General features: G+C 43.3%; 1 protein-coding gene across 1 annotated transcript in view; it reads right to left on the reverse strand.

Moving 5' to 3' along the window:
- Nucleotides 1–224: 224 nt before the first annotated feature.
- Nucleotides 225–19,042, reverse strand: part of LOC113409598 (polycystic kidney disease protein 1-like 2) — a 61,780-nt gene continuing 42,962 nt past the window's right edge. Inside the window, exons 19-34 of the mRNA XM_026663715.1 lie at nucleotides 18,712–18,911; nucleotides 18,310–18,533; nucleotides 17,267–17,483; nucleotides 16,304–16,532; nucleotides 15,293–15,524; nucleotides 14,434–14,530; nucleotides 10,632–10,772; nucleotides 9,860–10,045; nucleotides 8,726–9,053; nucleotides 7,515–7,648; nucleotides 7,269–7,396; nucleotides 6,511–6,671; nucleotides 5,108–5,318; nucleotides 3,335–3,436; nucleotides 438–569; nucleotides 225–239 (exon numbers count right to left, since the gene is read on the reverse strand). Coding sequence (XP_026519500.1) covers nucleotides 225–239; nucleotides 438–569; nucleotides 3,335–3,436; nucleotides 5,108–5,318; nucleotides 6,511–6,671; nucleotides 7,269–7,396; nucleotides 7,515–7,648; nucleotides 8,726–9,053; nucleotides 9,860–10,045; nucleotides 10,632–10,772; nucleotides 14,434–14,530; nucleotides 15,293–15,524; nucleotides 16,304–16,532; nucleotides 17,267–17,483; nucleotides 18,310–18,533; nucleotides 18,712–18,911 — 2,737 coding nt within the window. The remainder of the gene's footprint in view (nucleotides 240–437; nucleotides 570–3,334; nucleotides 3,437–5,107; nucleotides 5,319–6,510; nucleotides 6,672–7,268; nucleotides 7,397–7,514; nucleotides 7,649–8,725; nucleotides 9,054–9,859; nucleotides 10,046–10,631; nucleotides 10,773–14,433; nucleotides 14,531–15,292; nucleotides 15,525–16,303; nucleotides 16,533–17,266; nucleotides 17,484–18,309; nucleotides 18,534–18,711; nucleotides 18,912–19,042) is intronic.

Consider the following 19,042-nt stretch of genomic DNA (forward strand, 5'->3'; position numbering starts at 1 on the left):
AATTTCATACCACAATATCAGTATCTCAAAAGGAAGCTTTTCCATGGACTTCAGTGGATTTCAACCTAAACTGAAATTGCTGGATTTTGGTGTAGGTACATATAGAAATTACAGATAAAACTAAGATTAATGCACAAAAAGTAGGTAGCTAGATGCTTACCTGACTTGTGTGCACAAGTTGTTTTGAGAGTGTATATATTTCTATTAATAAAATTTAGGCTGATTTAGAAAATCTGGTTCTGTGAATTGAAAAGAGCAGTGTAACTTTACAAAAGCTAAAATGTGTTTAATTAGAATAGATTGTGAGCTCTTAAAAGCAGGCACTGTGTCCTCATCAGTGTTTGTACAGCACAGTAAAATATCCCAATCCAGATTAAGGCCACTGTGTGCTACTGTAATGTAAATATTAAATAATAAAACAGTTTAGATGAACATACCTGATAATGTTTCTGTTCCTCACTAAAAGCAACCAGAATCACTGAAATGAACAGATTGAGCACCACAAATGTCATGAAAATGATACAGGATCCAATTAAGAAGGAGCCCAAAATTGGATTATAGTCCAAGACCTGGAGAATAAATAAAATAAGGCATTATGTTTTTTATTATAGAAGAAAAAGGTTGGCAGCAAGATCAACTTAAAACCCTGAAGAGGGCATCCAAGTTGTTGATAGAGTATACAATATGTTTCTTCTCTCTCCAGGAGTGATTTTCATGCTATGATGTACTATATATCAGAGGTGATAGAACATGCTTTTATGCATGTGATGCATCCATATGTATTATGGGCCATGCTTTCTTTTGTTTTTTAAATGTGTGTGAATTTAGTGATCACGAAGGTGTCAGCTTGACAGACCTGGAAACCAAAGGCTTCTGCTTATCCCTAGAACAAAACAGCACAGGCAGTGCAAGCTACACCATGCATTCCTGACAGTCTGCCCCTGTAGTGAAAGGACAGGTCAGCCTCCATATGTATTCAGTCATTGGCCTCTTTGCTGAGGCTAATTATAGTGACATGGACACTTGTCAAACCGAGCCTGTACCGAGTCCCACCAAACTCATTTAATCAGAACTACAAAATAGGAGTCAGTTAGCAACAATTTTTCATATGTGGCAACTTGGGTGGGATTTGAACCTAGGACCAAGAGGTGAGACACCTTTCTAGCCCATTGCCAGTCCTCTGAACCATCCAGTCTTCTGCTGGACTAGTTTTTCAAATAGTCCACAAGAAATGCATGGGCTTTTGCCTGTATTTGACTGTATCTACAAGTTTAACTCCTTTTGAAAATGTGCTTCCCTATGTGAAATAGACTTGGTTTTTTTCCTTTTAGGCTAAGGGACATCTGCAAACACTTACTACTGGGATTCATGCTTACAATGCTTCAATGAGATTTCTCACAGTAGCAAATATAACACATGGTAGACTGTTTGCAGGCTTGGGCAAATATTTATTGATTGACAAATATTTCATACAAGGACAGGATGGCACGTACAAGATAACTATGTCAAAGGTGAAGAGTCACAGAGATTAGCACCACACAAACAAGTTTTGAAGCTATACTATGATTACAAAGTAACCTTCAGTACCAAATGAAGAGAAGCCCATGAAATATGACAAAGAGGAACTAATTTAATCCACAAAAGAATTGGCTAAAAAAAGTTGTAACACAGAAGAATTTTTCTTGGGAGATCAGGGAGTTAAAAATGTATTAAAAATCCAGACATTACATTTGTCCCTTATTGTGCAAACACAACTCCTCTTGGAGAGCAGAAGGTGTACGTATATAGCCGCCCCAAGAGGATGGTTGGTCTGTGTTTCAGGTGGTGCATATAGACTACTGAGAGTAATGTCTGTTGTCTAGATGAACCATACAATAATTTTGCATTGGCTAGCAGGGAAGGTGGCTATTTAAAACCTGAGTACGTGTCTTAGTGAAGGGTTCAAGAGGGTTTAAATGAAATGGAGAATAGGGTATGAAATATATTTCACCCTAGTCCCTTTTTCATTGCTTGATGAGAAAGTGCTCCCAGATATAAAGCAGGCAGTTGAGCTTTTAAAATCAGACTCATGTCTAAAACTAATCAAAAGTCTTCCTGTTTGCTGTCTGAGAGCGTTAAGCACTTCTCCCTTTAAAGCATCAAATATTCAATGTTTTATTAAAAATGAAGTAGTGTTATTTGTACTATTTGGATTCGAGTTCAGCAGGACTGAACTCGAGATTGTCAGGAGCAACATTCTTTCTTTGAGTTTCTTCTAGAAAGGGAAAACATTCAAATGTAGCTGTGTTGATTTCTCAAAATAGTTTCATAGTGCCCCGCTGAGTTATTTATCTGCTTTTCTGCAGTTGTAAATACATTTCAGAGCTGGCACTTTTTCTTCGCAAATGAGATCATCTGTTGTTTATAAGAAACCCCACTGCTGCTGCAATTTCTACCAGAAATTAGCTACATAAGACATCCACTTAGTCATTAAAAAACCCTGAGTCCCACTCTCTTGACTCCACTAAACTGTGTGCTACTTTCACTGAGTAGCTTTGTATTCTTATTGCTATTTCCCCATCCCACTCCAGCTCCTCACTATTGTCTTGTTTTCTCCTCGTTAAGTCATGCCTCCGCTATCTTGTAATCTCTGTGGGACAGGGAGAAGCACCTACCACCACACATTTTGGTGAGGATAGAAATAATAATAATGGGTGTCAGTTATAAAATTCTGATCTGGCTTTTTGTACCCTTACTTCCCCAAATTCTGGGACTGCTCAGGTCTGATTTGGGTTCAGGTCTACCTCTATGAATTTGTATTAAAATTAATATTTAAAGTGGGTTTTTTTTTAAATACAAACTTTTAGGAAGTTAGGTTTTTCTGTTTTTACACCTGTTACATTTCTAGATGTCTGCTGTCTGCAGTGGCTGCTGTCATTTTGCAAAGCAGAGCAAATGTAGCATGTTACAGACAAGACACACACTGTGCTCTCTTTCCTGGAGCCTTTACTATACCTTTTTTTTCTTTCATGTTTCATTTTCTTTAGTTTAAAATAAATCACTCTGAAACCATATGGCTGCTCTTTATAGCTCTGATCCACCTCCCATTGAACTCAATAGAGAGACTCTCATTGACTTGAATGGGAGCTGGATTGAGCCCTCAGTATAGAAACTCATAACATGATTTTGTGGTTTAGTTTTTCATTTTATTTGTCTGCAAATAAAAGCAACTTAGTTAGACTGACAGCTCTGTGGGGCTTTTTTGTGCTGTGTTTGTACAAAAGATGGTCATCGGCCTAGGTGCTACCACGATACAAATAATTAATAATAAGTCTCTGAAGGATAGATCTGGTACCTCCTCATAGTTGAAGATTCCCAGCTGAAGGCTGACCATTGTCTCCGCTGAATCAAACAGGGTTTTGTAAGAGTGCAGCTTCCAGCCAAATATCAAATTTGTCTGCAAAGGAAAGAAGGCAGATCTTGCGTCATAATCACAAGGGTTTGTTATCCATTTAGGGTCTGACATCAAAGTTACATGGAGCAGGCAAGAACCTAGAATCTGTGAGTTACTTCTCCTTCTATGATTGGGGCTTGGGTCATGATGCACATGCAGACTAATGGGCCCACCAAACAAGTCACCTTACTCAGTTCCTGACTTTCTCTATGTCAATAACAGGAGTGTTTACAGAGGAGAGAATGGGGGAAACCAGCTTTTTGGGTTTAGTTCAGCAGTAAGGAAGCAAGTGGTAGATGGCCATAACCACAATAAAATATCTTGCATTCATAGATAACCTGATTTTTCAGCAATGCTGAGCACCTGCAGCTCCTATTAGCTTCAAGTGGTCTTGTGGGTGCTCAGCACTTCTCAGTATCAGATCAACGGTGCCTTTCTTCTTGAAAGATCTCAAAGTATTCTACAAACTATATACACATAAATCTCTTCACCTATCACTGAAATTCAGTCACCTCTGGGGTGTTTAATACACAGCGATAGTATAGAGCAGTGTAGGGAAAGAAGTGGAGAATAATGTTTAGTAATGTCCTCCAATTAATTTATTTGTTAATGAACAAAGATTGCAAAATCTTAGGGGGTACAGACCACGTCTTTCCCTGTGCCTGTACAGTACAGAGTGCATTTTGGATGCTACTGTAATATAAATAGAAAATAATGTAAGGGAAGATGCAAATAGTGGTTTGGGTTGCAGGAGATTTATTTATTTTACAATAGTACCCAACCTACACTGAGCCCTACCGTGCTGGATGTTCACATGCTTAATAAAAGGGGGTCTTAGTTTAACGAATTTACAGTGTAAGTAGACAAGAGAGGGAAACTGGACTTGTTATCTCCATTCTACAGACGAGGAACTGAGGTACAGAGGGATTAACTGACTTGGCCAAGGCCACACATGAAGTATGTGGCAGAGCTGGGAATTGAACCCTGGTCCGAGTTCCAGTTCAGTGCTTTATCCTTCTTTGAGATTACTGTTTTGATCTGGTTTGTTGCTACTTTGGAGAAGTTCTAATTATTACCTAATCTCTTCAGTGACAGATTGAACATATCTGTTCTATATCCCACCTGCTCTCTACATGGTAATGTACATACAGTGTTTCAAATAAAACAATAAATACACATAGTTACAGTGCTGTAATTCATTAACCTGATTGAATAAACTAGTATATTTACACAATAATGAACTTTATTCCTGTATAACCAGCAATGGGCAGGAACCCAAAAAATCTTCCCTATGTTTATTTTACATGTTCCAGACCATATCATATCTGGTGCTGTCAGTCAATCACTCTCCCCTGTTTGGTTGTCCTGTAAGATCTTTGCCCACTAAGTATATTTCTGTACTTTGCTCTTTGACACATAAACACCATGTACAGGAAATCTATATTTTTTATTATCTTGTTTGTTTATTGAACTTCATTTCAGTTTGCAAAAGACAAGTGGATATTTTAACTTGCTACCTGCAGCATATTGCAGCCATCAAACTGCTCACCCAAGGTCTAGGTGGACAGCTTTATTTCATTTTACATTTCAGATCCACATTGTTTTGACTATTCAGAAATTATTCATTTTATCTGCAACTAGCAGATTGCAAACAGGAACCACAAAGATACTCACAGCAATGGAATAGGCAAGGAACATGATTAAAATAACAGTGATGAATCCAGAGATGTCACCCCAAGCCCTCCTCAAGGTGGAGGTGATCATGTTTAGTTTAGGGTTGAGCCTCAGGAGATGCCACAATTTCACAGTAGCGAGAAGCACCAGGAAAGCAATTAGGTAGCCAAGAGCTGCATCAGCTGTTGCTGTTTCATTGAAACTTACACACCTATGAGAAAAGAAGATTAATAAACAATGCATGAAAAACTTGCAGAACATTTCTGTGCACTGCAATTAATGAGCATGCTGGTAGCACTGGTCAGTCAGGGTTTGTCTTCATTGCAAAGTTAATTCAGGTTTTTATTCAGGTGTTGCTCCTAACTCCCGTCCCATCCCATCCTCACACAAGAGTCTCTTGTGCATGGTGATGCTTTACATCTGAGTGGGTTGGCCTATCAGAGGTATAGACTAAAGCCCGAGTACTTCTAATACTCAGTCAGGCCAGGAAGTTCTTACTCAGCAAATCACAGAGTAACAGGTACCTAATGCAAATGCTTAGAGTTTACTGTTGGGTAGTGTAATGGGGTGTATAGACCCTTTCTGGAGATTGACAGGGAAGGAGTTTACTATCTTGCTTTGAAAGGGACCCCAGTTTCCTCCTAGGTCTGCAGAATAGCAAGGCTGGGCCAGCTGTAGAGAAATAACTAATGCCCTGCAAATTCTATATGAAGATTGTGCTGTGGGAAGTTGGGTAATAAATCTAACAGTGAAAGGGGGAGGGATTTTAGCAATCGGGCTGGAGCAGATGGGTTAGGGGGGCATTCTTGGCTGAAGTAAGTGTGCTACAATAGCTTGGCTTTGAGAGAAGCCAGTTATGTTTGTGTTTTGGTGCCTAAAGAGGCTGCATATTTGTTATGTTTGTTACTGTTTTGCAACAGAGCATACCACAAAGGTGTCTAAAATCTGCATGGGTCTGTTATTCTTCTCTGTTGTGACTGGTTTGTTATTAATTTCTATCCTAGGATATTGCTGTGTCTGGCTTTGCTCTGAGCTCTTAAACAGTAGCCATGTATCTACCCAGGGTAGCTGCAGTGAGATGAGGGAAAGGCAGATGATACTCATATAGGGCCTACACCAGCAAGGCCCATCAGTTCCATATACCCCACGTTAGGGGAGGTGGTGCTAATGCCTGCTGTCCTTTAGCGTTTCCCCAGGTGAGGTAACTTTAATTCCTGTCCCTGACATAAATCCAAGTCCTAAAATCCTTGCACGGATTACATAATACAGCCATACAGATTCACGTCATCCACCAGTGAAATGTAGCTACCTCTGGAGAGCATATATCTCAGGCAGCAGAGGTGCTGGGAAAACAAGGGAGGTACTAGCTAAAGCAGAGAAAGGCAGAGTCATGGAACATTTACTCATCCTTGTGATGCTGGTAGTAGCTGATATCGCGTGCCCCCAGGATTGTCCTCTTCACAAATACTGATAGGGTGCTCCAGCTAATCAGTATAATGGCCAGCTCTAGCAGGTTCCACTTGCTGTGGAAATACCTCCATTTCAAAGCCCTCATGAGCTTTCCCTGTGAAAACAGGAGTTTCAGTTCCAACAGCCCTTGGCAAGAATCTCGGCAATATGACTGTATAAAGTGAGCAGAGTAGATCAAATATATCACTGCCATGTTGGTCTAACAAACTTTGATTCCATTCATTTCTGCTAAGGCTGCTGATCCAGTCCCAGTTCTCCCTGGAGCTACGAACAGTTCAGTCCAACATTTGGGATTGAGGGTCCCCTTTGCACAAGAAGAGACCCCTGCACATCTGCTCAACCAGTTCTTGTGCTGTTCTCTAGTTACTTCCTTCCCAGCATGCACTCCAGTCAAGAGAAATCCCCCCTTTCCTTTATTTATTAAAGGTACAGGATCTGATTCAGACCTCACATTGGCAGGGGTCCTGGAACAATTTGTATAGTGGGGATGCTGAGAGCCATTCAGCCAAACTGTAAACGCTGTATATAATGGAAACGACTTCCAGGGGTCTTACTACACCCCCAGCACGCCTAATTCCAGCACCTATGTCAGGAGCAACACCAATGAAGTAGCTTGATGTAAAACCCTTGTCGTTGAGATCAGAATTGGATCCAGTGACACATGGCAACTGAAGCTTCTGCTGGGTCTTACCTGTGCTACCATATAGTAGATGACAAATAGGAAATAAATCACTTCTGCTGCAACAACAAAGATGTGCAGACCATCTGTGTAGGGGTAGAGCCGGATGCTCTGCAGTTCTGCATGCGTGAAGAAGGCCCCTGAAAAAAAATAAAGCTCTGTTCAGCTCTCTGCTCTTGAAAATTCCTCCCTGAGTCTTGCTTGTTGTGTACTGCAATGCAAGAGCTGAAAGTGCTAGAATTGAAAGTGGGCTCTTACCTAATGCGTTTGTTTCAAACATCAGGCTTATAATACAGAACAGGTTCACATTGGCATTGTAGATTGTAAATTCAACAAACACTGCTCTTGTGAAGGTGTCCAGCCAGACATTGTTGAAGAGATATTGGAGAATTCTGCCAATGAATGCACAAAAGAGAGAGTGACTAATCACTTTTGACTCATATTAGAGGTGTGTGGTGTTACATGAGGGGTAGGATTGTTTGTAAACTACATACAGAAAGTGGGGACAAGAGGCAGGGACTTTCAAAGGACATCTGATGTGTAGGTCCAAACAGGGAGGAATTTCTCTGTCCCTTTATGGTCTACACTGCACAATTAGTCTAGTGCTTTTACTCTCCCATGAAATTTCAGGTGTTGGCTAATACTAAAGCCAAGATACTGGCTGGATCAGTCACCCAGCCTGGCATGGCAAAAGCTAGGTTCCTATGCAGCTATCTCCAACAACATCTAATTTACCTGTAGGCAAATAGGTACACGTGGGTTTCCAACACTGGTGGACACTATTTCCTGTTGGTAATACACAGGCCCCTTATCTGCCAACTTGTCTCCAAGCCTTGGGCTCCAAAGGCCTCCATTTTCTGTTATTTCATTCCTAGAAGTAATCTCTGTTGTTATTCACAAACACAGTAGATTGTTTCCTGTAATGGACAATTCACTTCATCTCTAAGCTTGGCTAGAGGGTGGATATAATGATTGTCTGCAATCATCTGAAGAGCATAAACACTGAGGAGGGTGATAAAAAGCATAGGATTGACCAAGAAGATCTTGCTAAGATTAATGGGATGAACGTGAGCAGGGGAAGATTTAGGCTGAAATATTTCCTAACAATGGCATCCAGTTAAACTATGAAATGATCTGTAAAGGGAAGAGGTAGAAAACCTATTGCTTTAGGCATTGAAAAGTAGACTAAACCAAAAGCTGGAGTGTGTGGAAGAGGGAGTAATGTTGCACTGACTGGGAGGAAGTACTAGGTCTTTTCCAGCGCTAATTTTTTTTGATTGTGTGGTAATTGCTTGTGTAAATCTGGAATCCATGTGCATGCATGTAGTTCTAATCTTAGAAAATCAGGTTATAATCCTGGATTGGATTTTGGTTAATACGTGATATAAAACAAGGTGACAATAGACATAAAACATGAATCAAATCAAAACCACAACAGTAGCAAAACCCAAACACAATAAAAATTCTACCTGGTTGCATTCTTTGGATCAGTGCCTAAGTGAACCACATAGCCTCCTCCCCTATAGATGGCAAGTTTGCCCCACACTGGATGCCCTCTAAGTTTGGATTGGCTCTGATAGTGCCATGCAGAACTCAAGTCTGAGGAGTTATCGAAGGCTGAGATATTCCAGTGTTCCCCATAGTCTGACGTGTCTTCTGCTTGGGGAGAATACGTAGCATGGCATTCTTGGACCGAGCCTTGCAGTTTGGGAGCTATCGGGCAGGTGTTCCCCTTCACTCTCACTTGACGAATTCGGGCACTGCCTACCAACTTGGAGTTGCCATCTGTAACGAAGCCTAAAAGAGGTATGTAAAAGAGTCAATGTTGACATTATGTCAGGCTCAATAATCAACATAGTCTCAACTCCCATTTATTCCTCACTGAAAGATTTTTTTGTCTTGTTTATTATTTGATTCTGTTTCTTAAATAAAACAAAACCAATGTGAATTTAATACTCAAGAAAACAAAGGATTAGTCGTCCTGGTTTGAGTCAGGCATAATGTAATAATAAGAGCTAATTCTTACATAGGGCTTTTCATCCAGAGATGTCAAAGTATTTCACAGGCAGTCAGTATCATTATCCCCATTATACAGCTGAGGGTCAGAGCGGGGAAGCAACTTGTCTAAGGTCACCCCACAGGCACGAGCAAGGAATAGAACCTAGATCTCATGAGTCTTGGTCTATTGCAGGGGTCGGCAACGTTTGGCACGCGGCTCGCCAGGTTAAGCACCCTAGCGGGCCGGGCCAGTGTATTTACCTGCTGACGCGGCAGGTTTGGCCGATCGCGGCCCCCACTCGCCGTGGTTCGCCGTCCCGGGCCAATGGTGGGGGAAGCGGCGCGGGTGAGGGATGGGCTGAATTTGGCCAATTAGGTTTTAATGCACTGTCTGAGTTGTATCCATTCAGCTATGCAGATATTGATCAGCGAATAGGGTAATATACCAGATGACACTAACGCATGTAAATCATCAGTTCACCAGACTTGCACCCTAATGTCCCTCCGCAGGAGCCCAATACACATGGACAAGTTGGGGGCATGCACAAAAGTCAGAGTTTTGAATGCCAAGTCAAACAATGTGAAATCCAGTCAGAACTCTGCACCTTGATATGAGCCATATAACTTGTTGACTAAGGTAGTTCTTGCCCATGTGAAGAAGTCCTGATAAGAGTAGATATCCCGAAACCCATCCGTAAAGCTGCTTTCAATATGCTTGTTCAGGTAGTAGGAATTGGGATCTCTTTGTCCATAGGCAACCAACAGTAGCATCCATAAAAATCCCAAGTAGGCTGGAAAGAACAGCAAATATGCTTTTAGGTTAGAACTGATATTGTTTGTCTAGTACAGAGCAACATGACAATTATAGCTATTATCACTTAGTATTAGGCTAAGAAGATGTCTGGCAAAATTTCTCTCTCTGGACTATATCAGATCAGTGCTGAATTTACATGGGTTGGCTTAGATTGTTGGGAGCAAGAATGGAGCCTAGGATATTAACTATGGGTAATTCTTGCTCACAGGAAGGAGCAAACCCACCTTCTCCCAGCTACTAACATCCTTCATCCTCTCCCTCTGCCTTCACCATAAACTCTCACACTCCTCTGGCCTGTTCTCTTAAAATACAAGCAAGCTGTGTTTGCCCCTTCCTCAGAAAGCCCACCTTTAGCCCCACTGGCATCTCTAGCTATTACCCCATTATTGCCTTCACCCTCTGAATGCACTATTTACAATCCATATATCCAATAGGTATGCCTGTGTAAAACTCTCCCTTCCCCACCCAAGGAGTCCAGCAGGATAATATTAGCACTGATTTGCAAACACATGAAAGAGCTTTGTCACTAAAACAAGAAGATCATCTGTGGGCAGATTGCAGACCCAGTATTTCTCTGATTAAGGCAAATGCTTTCTGCTCCTTGACGTGATTGTTCTTCATTCTCTGAATGTCTGTGGCAGGGGGTGGCTGGTAGATGTTGCTTCTGCTATCCCTTCGAGCTCCAAATAGAAGGTTTGAGTCGCCTGTGTGTAAGGACGATAAAAGCCAACATGTCAGCAGCTCCTCCAAGCCCTGCTTTTTATTTCTAGGGCATCTCAGCCATTTCAGGGAAACATTTCTAGTTATATAGGGTTTCTCAGCCGGGGGGGAGAGCAACCCTGGGCTGGGGCAACAGACTAGTTGGAGGTGAAGGGCTGAGGAAAGGATCAGTGCTGGAGGGAAAACTACCAAATCCACATGCTGCTACTTCTGCAGGTAAAGTGACCAGTCTGAAAGCTGCTGACTTTCCCTTCCTGCTCCCATTGTGCCCCTTATGTAGATGGCTGTGGGGGCAGCTTATAAACACAGGGCTGCAGGCTCAGGCCACAACCCAACAGTCCAGGCTTCTCTTCTCTGCTCCCCTGGCTCTCAGCCCAGCCTTGGGTGGCTCCAAAGGATGCCCCACCCCCAACAGATCCAGTGCCCAGCAGCATGAAGCCTGGTGAGTGGGGGAGAGAGAAAAGTCAGCAAAAAACATGCGGGAGAGCAAAAAAGAAAAAAATAGATAAAAATAAGAAACGACAAATAGGAATAAAGGGGGGGGGGGAGAGAAGGGCCAGAAAGGAAATGGCTCCATCTACCAGCCCACAGAGGTAGGGGATAGGCCGCATATCCCCAGTCTTTGTGCCCTGTGCAGTTAATACAGTGGGGCAGGGGTTAGCAGCAGGACCAGAGGCTTCAAAGACAGCTGGGAAGGTTGGGACCTTGGTCCCAGCCCCTTTCAGCACAGGGCAGCAGATTCTGCCACTACTGTCCCTGTGTGCACTCCCGCAGTGCCTTTGCGAACTGCCAGGAGAACGGTGTCCCCCCGCACCCATCTCACACAGCAGTGAATGATAAAGCCACATGGGACAGACCCTCAGCAGGGGTAAATTGTCATAGTCCCATCAGAGTTCACTGAGCCAAGACAATTTCCACCCACTGAGGATCTGCCCCACACTCTGGCCCACAGCGTATGTACATACGGTACATACATGCAGACACCTACACGGTATATTTATACATGTATAACTAAGCCTAGCAGCAAAGGCTGAACATCCAGAAAATGGAAAATAATGGAGACTTACCGACTAGCTAGGACAAGGAACCGAGGGTTTTAGCTCAAACAGGCTACAAATATCAAGTACCATAAATGATTTAACACCCTTCTGGGTTGTGAGAAGGGGAAAAAGAAGATTCAGATGAAGAGAAAGATAAAAATAGATCCCAACACAATGGGGAATGACCTGCGCACGGCTTTCAGGGCTGATCACAGGCAGCAGGATTTACACTTCAGAAAGATACAGGGAAGCCTGGCAGACATCCAGTCCAGTGCCGGAAATTGACATACCCTTTGTAAGAGGGTTGGTGCAATTGCTACGGCAAAAGGCAATTTCCCAGGTGAAAACTGCTTCCTCTACCCACTGAACCCCCCTTCCCCACCTGGTGAATAAATTAAAGCAGGCTTAGAACTTGCTGACCTCTTACATCAGGCTGATAGAAAACAGCAAATCAAACACAAAACCCCCCTCTCTGGGGAATAGCACCATTTCCTTGATTCTACCAGTTTGGCAGGTCCACGACTCCTTGCTGGGATTTCTTGCTTGTGATATATTGGGGAGGGAGTGTGATGGGGTATATAAACCATGCTCAGTGATGGAAGGGGTTACAGAGTTGCCTTGGGGAAGGCTGGCCTTGCCCCTCAGCCCTGTCAGTCATGTCAAGGATGGAATAAGGTCTTAAAAATGGGGAATTCCCAGCAGTAGCAGAGCAGCTCTAGGAGAGAGTCCAGGGTGGTTCTACAGCTCATAGAGGAGACTCCTGGAAGCTTTTGGGGGGATCTGCCCTTGGGAAGGTCATTTACCAGCCTCCCCCGCAGCCCTGTGCTTACAAGGAGACAGCAACCCTGGTGTACAGGCTTGGTAAGATAGGTCCAGCAAGCCCCAAGGCAGGCCGAGTAGGCAGCTGTGCATATACCCTTGTCCCCTTTTGAGATTAGAGAATCTGAGAGTAGCCAAAGGGACTAAGGGAGTGAGAGTCAAGAGCCCCGTCCTCAGCAACACAAAGAGACTATGTAACCCAATTTGTGTCATTGGGCCTCCTACTTAGGCAGATGGAGGTGCCCTAAGGACTCTTCAGGGCCTGCCCAGTAGAAGGTGCCTGTCAGAAGCCTGAGAACTGTGGTAGCGAGTTGTAGTATTAAGGCAGTACTCTGCACACTGGACAATGGAGCTCCCATTGACTACAATACATTTTATTTATACACACTATTTAAATAAAGTGTATTAAGGCTACATAAGCCGCCAGTTGCTTATGGGAAATGTAGCACATCAGTTCCATCTTGGGTAGAACAACAGCTGAGAAGTTAAATCAATAGTAAACTAAGGAGTTACGTATAATGGCAAGGAAGATCATGGAAGGAACTTCTCTAAGATAGAAGCTGGGGTTTATTGATATTTTTTCAGGCCTGGGTTTACAAAATCTAGTGAAAAGTGCAGCATATCACACTGTGCATTTTCATTAAGTTGTGGAGTTGTTGTAGTTTGTTGCAAAACAATCCATGATATAAACATTGGGAAGTTAGCACAGCACTAATGTAAATTGCATTGTGTTCGGGAATGGAAAACTGTGTGCATTCCCTGTACATTCTTTTTTCCATATGTAATTTTGTTTTTTATATTTTGGATGAGAGTTGAATCATTTAAATTGGTTTCTTCATATTTGCATCCCTCTGAAATCCTACTCCAGTTTTCAGCTAGTCTGCTAAATATTATTCCCTTCTTCTGAATTCTGTTCCTTGGATATTGAAACTGTAACACAGCTGCTGAAGTTTACAACATGCAGGTGAGAGTGTGGGAGGCAACAGCAATCAGCCGTAGCAGGAGGACCCATTCACGGTTCTTGGTCTACTACTACTAAGAATGAGAACATGGTTCATTCCCACTTCTGACAGGGGACAGAGCAAGTGATGGTGGGGAGGAAGGGTCTGACATCAGACTCCTGAAATTAGATGAGTCCCAAATAATAGTATTATAGCAATCCAGTTACAAGGGCAATCTCACAACAGTGCTATGTCAAAGGGGTGTGTGTTGAGATATAGAAGAAAGACACATGGGGATAGACAGTTCTTTTTGATCCAAGGCTTTTCCTTTTCTGGTTTTGTGGCCTCCCTGTTACGTGCTATGTAGCGTTTCTTCCTAAGTAAACGTATGATCAGGTTTTATGCTCTCCTTTTCATTGTGCCTACAGCAGCTTTTCTGTACTCCTATAGATTTTTATGCTCTAAAGATGCAAAAGGGCCCTAAAGCTGCCCTAATGGGGCACCTGAGAATTCCTCCAGCATGGGGGAATCCCTAACTAACAGAGCCAACATAGCTGCCTCCCTTCACACCCCCCACAATCTAGAGGGCATGTTGGAGACATGCTCAGGGGAAGTTATGGAGCTAGATCCCCTAGGCACTCCAGGGATCCCTGGCCTGTGTTGTTATTAGCTGATGTAAATTAGAGCAGCAGGCCTAGGGATCAGGAGCAGACAAAGGTTACAGGCGGTTGGTCACCTTTGTCTACCCTGACCATATGCATGAATAAAGCACTTCAAAGTCTGAGATGAGACATTTCACATTCATTAATTAGTCCCCATGTGTTTTATATCTGACACACAATTACCTGGTGCAGACAGAGGCCCATCAACAGCAGTGTCTTCCTCGTCTTCATGCTCCACCTTCTTCAGAACCAAAGCGAAGAAAGCAGCAAATCCCAACACCTGGAAGACATTAGCTATCTGTTCAGAGTCTGCACATCCTGCATGAGGAGAGGTCTAGACCTTGCCTTAAATGCTCATCTCTGCAGCAAGGGAGGTTTAGGTTGGACATTAGGAAAACGTTCCTAACTGTCAGGGTGATTAAACACTGGAATAAATTGCCTAGGGAGGTTGTGGAATCTCCATCTCTGGAGATATTTAAGAGTAGGTTAGATAAATGTCTATCCGGGATGGTCTAGACAGTATTTGGTCCTGCCATGAGGGCAGGGGACTGGACTCAATGACCTCTCGAGGTCCCTTCCAGTCCTAGAATCTCTGACTCTCCGAATCTCTGATCCATGCACTGCAGATTGGGGAGGAGAATCTTGCCTTTTAATTTTCTCTATAAACACAGGCTAATTCCATGAACAAGAAATCAGAAAGAGAAAGGACCCCAAGATGCTGTGTGAATCCCACTAAATGCGATTGGTTTTGCCCTCTGGCCATACCTTTCCCACTGGGAACTTTCATCAGCTTGGGAGCTATCAAAATAAGGTGAAATGAATCTAACGGGAACAAGATTCCTGCCAAGAAAAATCAACACGATATTATAACTCAACTGTAATGAAACCCCTAACTTACAGGAAGGATCTCTTGCTTAAGAGCTCTGTCCTGCAGTCCTTTTGAATGTAAAACTCAAGTTCACTTCAATGGGAGTGATGTGCCTGAGGGGGCTGCAGGATCAGCCCTTCCCTAGCTAGTGTTTTGTATTGATCGTGACCTTACTTTTAAGGGCTGTGTGATGAAGAGACTTTCAAAGAAGGAGATGGCCATGGAAATCAGCCACTTGATGGAGTTATCTTTGCCATAATGTAGCCCGTAAAGCATGGTGAAGAATCCGGACACGCCACTGGTGGCAGCTATGAGGAACCAGCCAATGAAAACAAACCACCAGGGCAAGCCTTTGAAAGAGGAACCTTTCTTGCCATCCCCAGAGAAACTTGGAGTAGGGGAGCACCTGGAGAGTCAACCATCATGAAAGAGTCATTTTACTGGTGAGACAGAAGCAAACCACAACAGCAAACTCTGGACTTAACAGAGATAAGAAACACCTTATGTGAAAGTCAGATTTTAAAAACTATTAACTATTTTCCAATTATTTTGACAGATACAATGATACAAATAGTATCCGGGTAGTGGAGAATACAAGCACACAAATCACAGGTATACAGATACAAACAGGTATACAGATATAAGATCAAAGCACATTTTGTGGGCTTTATTTCTAAAACCCCAGAATAATAGGATTTCTAATGTAGATGCTGACAGACCCACCACTACATTGTGGCTGTTGGATGCCCCTATAAAAATGGGCTTAGAGACCATAAAGAGCAGCATCACTATATTGTTGAATACGTCCTACTTAAAAATCCAATTTTTCTGACCCATTTCTGTCTCTGTTGTTTGTTAACAGGTTCCCACACATCCATTCTTTTACAGACTCTTGAGCACTTTGGAGCTCAGAGCTTGTCCTCAGCTCTTTACTATAATGTTTTACTACATTGGAACATTTAGTTTTGGAGGCATACATGTATAAACAAAAGAGTGATGAGTTGCCCCTATTGCTCTAGTATGCAGTATTCATTCCATTGAAATTCCCTTGCTGCTCCTCCAAGAGTGTTTATACAATTATCAAGGAGTCATCAGCTGGTAATGACTTTCAATCATCACCAGCTTGGGCTGGATTTGAACCAGTGACCCACATCTATATATACCAATGATGAGGGTGATTGTTACCTCTCACTGATAGATCCTGAAGAGCAGAGGTGGCTTGCCAGGAGGCCTTTCATGTGCTGGACCTGCCTAACAGCTTGGACGTAACTCTGAGCCTTCTGGAATTTGTGAGGTCCCAGTAATTCCAACTCCATCTCTACGTGCTGGAGTTGCATGTACAAGTAGCGGTTGTAGTCGTTGTGTTTCAGCCTTTCACCCATTCCTTTCTCTGGAGTTGGGCTTCTTGTTTTTTCTCCAGGGAAATGGGGGAGAGGGGAAAAAGGGAAATAAATTAGGCTGCTCGTGGAATAAAGCGTGAATAAGGGTGGCAGAATCAGGGCTTAGGATTGTAAACTCTTCAGGGCAGGGAATTACTCTGAAGGTGACATGCACATCTATGGTGACTGCTAATACTAATAATCTAGCTTTCATATCTTATACAACCAGCATAGCAGTAGCATTCTCCGCACACTTGGCAAACAACATGTTATGACAATGACCTCAGAACCTCAACAGATGAGTCCAACAAGACCAAACATCCTTGTTCATAGGCTACCATAGCAGTCTGTAACTGCATAAATCTATTGAAAAAGCCAATAGCAAACTGGGATTGCAATCAGTGGGGCAACTTACAGACTAAGGTAATATTCAACATGAGCCCTGGTGGCAGAATCAAGCCCTGAGTTGGAACTGGAGGGGACAACAGCACAGGGAGAGGAAGGATGCAGGAAAGGACAACATGGTTATGGAATCACTGAGACATGAGGATATTGATGCTACGTGGACACTGACTCGTTGTAAACACTGAAAAGCCTGCATTGGTTTTAAAAGCAGGACAGCTGAGAGCCACCATTCACTCTACAGCAAAGGAAACATGGTGTTTTCACTGACTGTCCTAAACTCAAAATGAAATAAGAGTGGTCCTCATATCTAGCGATTGTGGTGGGTTCACTTACAGGCATTTCAGTGAGGCTTTTCTTAGCTTACCTTGTATATCTACAGACCCTAGTGTGATGATAATAGGATCATCCTTCTTTTTACTCTCATCATAAAACTCTTGCCCAGCTCTGTTCTGCTGGCAGATGATGTCCTCAACCAAAGCCAATAGTGTGTTGATGTCAGTAGATTTTCCAAGGTCTGTTTCTGAGGAGGGTAGCGGAGTCTTCAGGGTTTTAAACAGTGAATTGGCAATTCTCCTAATATCCTGGAAGATGCAGCAACAGCATGGCAGTCACCTAGTGGCTCTGGTTACTTACACTGATGTAGTTTGAAACTAAGGTAAGCTTCACTGGTGCACCACATCTGCAATGGGGGTTTGCACTGATTCTGTAGCTACAGTGCTGCCCCAGTATGGATAAGTCCTTCGACTCTCACAGTGTTAGACAGTCTCATGGGACAGTCCTGATCTGACAGGTTTAAGTCCAACAATATAAGCTTTCAGGATGTGAAAATACACACAATTCACCTGGGCTGGGGAGTCTATTCTATATAGGTTCTAATACCATGCTCATCATGATAGGACTGGAGCTCCTTCCAGTTGTGCATTACGCAACATGACTATACATATGTCTCATGTTGTTAGTTGTACATGGGGACAAATGTTATCCATTTCCTTGATGTTAGATTGTGACCACACAACACAGTGATATTAGTCCCTCAGTACGTACCCATAAGGCTCAATATCTGCTTAGGGAGGTACATGAAATCAGCGAGAGTCCCCTACCTGGAGAATTTGACCCTGACAATGGTAATCCTAGCTAAGTACCCCTCATTCTTTAACCCCATCCCCCAGAGTCAAGAGGACCTCTAACAGAGAGACACCTCTCAGTGAATGTTTGGCTTATTACTTAAGGAATTATGAAGCACATCTGGACAAAATAGTACTTTCTTGCCACACAGAGTAAACAGTGAGTTCATACTGATGCATACACCCACCAGGAGGGCGCAGTGCAATGTATTTTGTACACCCTTGGGACAGATCAGTACTTTCAACTATTTCCCTGTAACAGGCCGTGCGCAGAGGGACTTGCCTTTATCACAGCCTCAGGGGTGAGCGTGATGCTCTGAATTGCCTGAGGGGGAGGGGGCAGGTTTGGAGACACTCGGCCACTTTTCCCTGGTTTCTTCTCCTGCTCCTTGGTCACCCGGGGTCGGATGTTTCTGAAGATCTGCACGATGAACAGGTTGATGGGGAACATGAGGAGGGAGCTCTCGAAGCCGATCATCACCTCCTGCCACGTGAACTCGATCTTACCTGCCATCGTCAGGCAGAGAGGAAGGGTAAAAATAGTCCCAGAACAAAGTGAAAATGCCAGACTTAGAGCCCCTCCCCATGGAAAAACCTTGTTGCTGAGCGATCCCCATTGAAACTGCTTCCTGGCTCCTTGTTTCCCCTTCCCCCCTGCTCAGCCCGAGCAGTCACTCACACTTACCTAAGTCCATTTTCTGCTCAGCTGGGTCCTTCGGCACCCCCCAGAACATGATGCTGGTCAGCATGGTGCAGAGCAGCAGGGAGAAGCAGCACGACACTCTCTGGGCTCGCGTGAAGGTGCTTCGTGGGGAGCGGTTGAAAATCGAATACCAGATGTGCCCGTCCTGGAAACCCTTGGAAGTCTTCATGAAAAACAGGTTACTGGGAAGAAGGAGGGGGAAGCAAGGAAGTGCTTAGAAAGAACAGTGCTTAGAAAGAATAGAGCTCAATTTGGGGCCCCGCCCTGGCTGACATCTCTAAGTGCTCCCACAATACAGATGTTAAATAATAAT

This window comes from Terrapene carolina, unplaced genomic scaffold (genome assembly GCF_002925995.2).
Source record: "Terrapene carolina triunguis isolate 2854851 unplaced genomic scaffold, T_m_triunguis-2.0 Scaffold33911, whole genome shotgun sequence".
NCBI lineage: Eukaryota > Metazoa > Chordata > Testudines > Emydidae > Terrapene > Terrapene triunguis.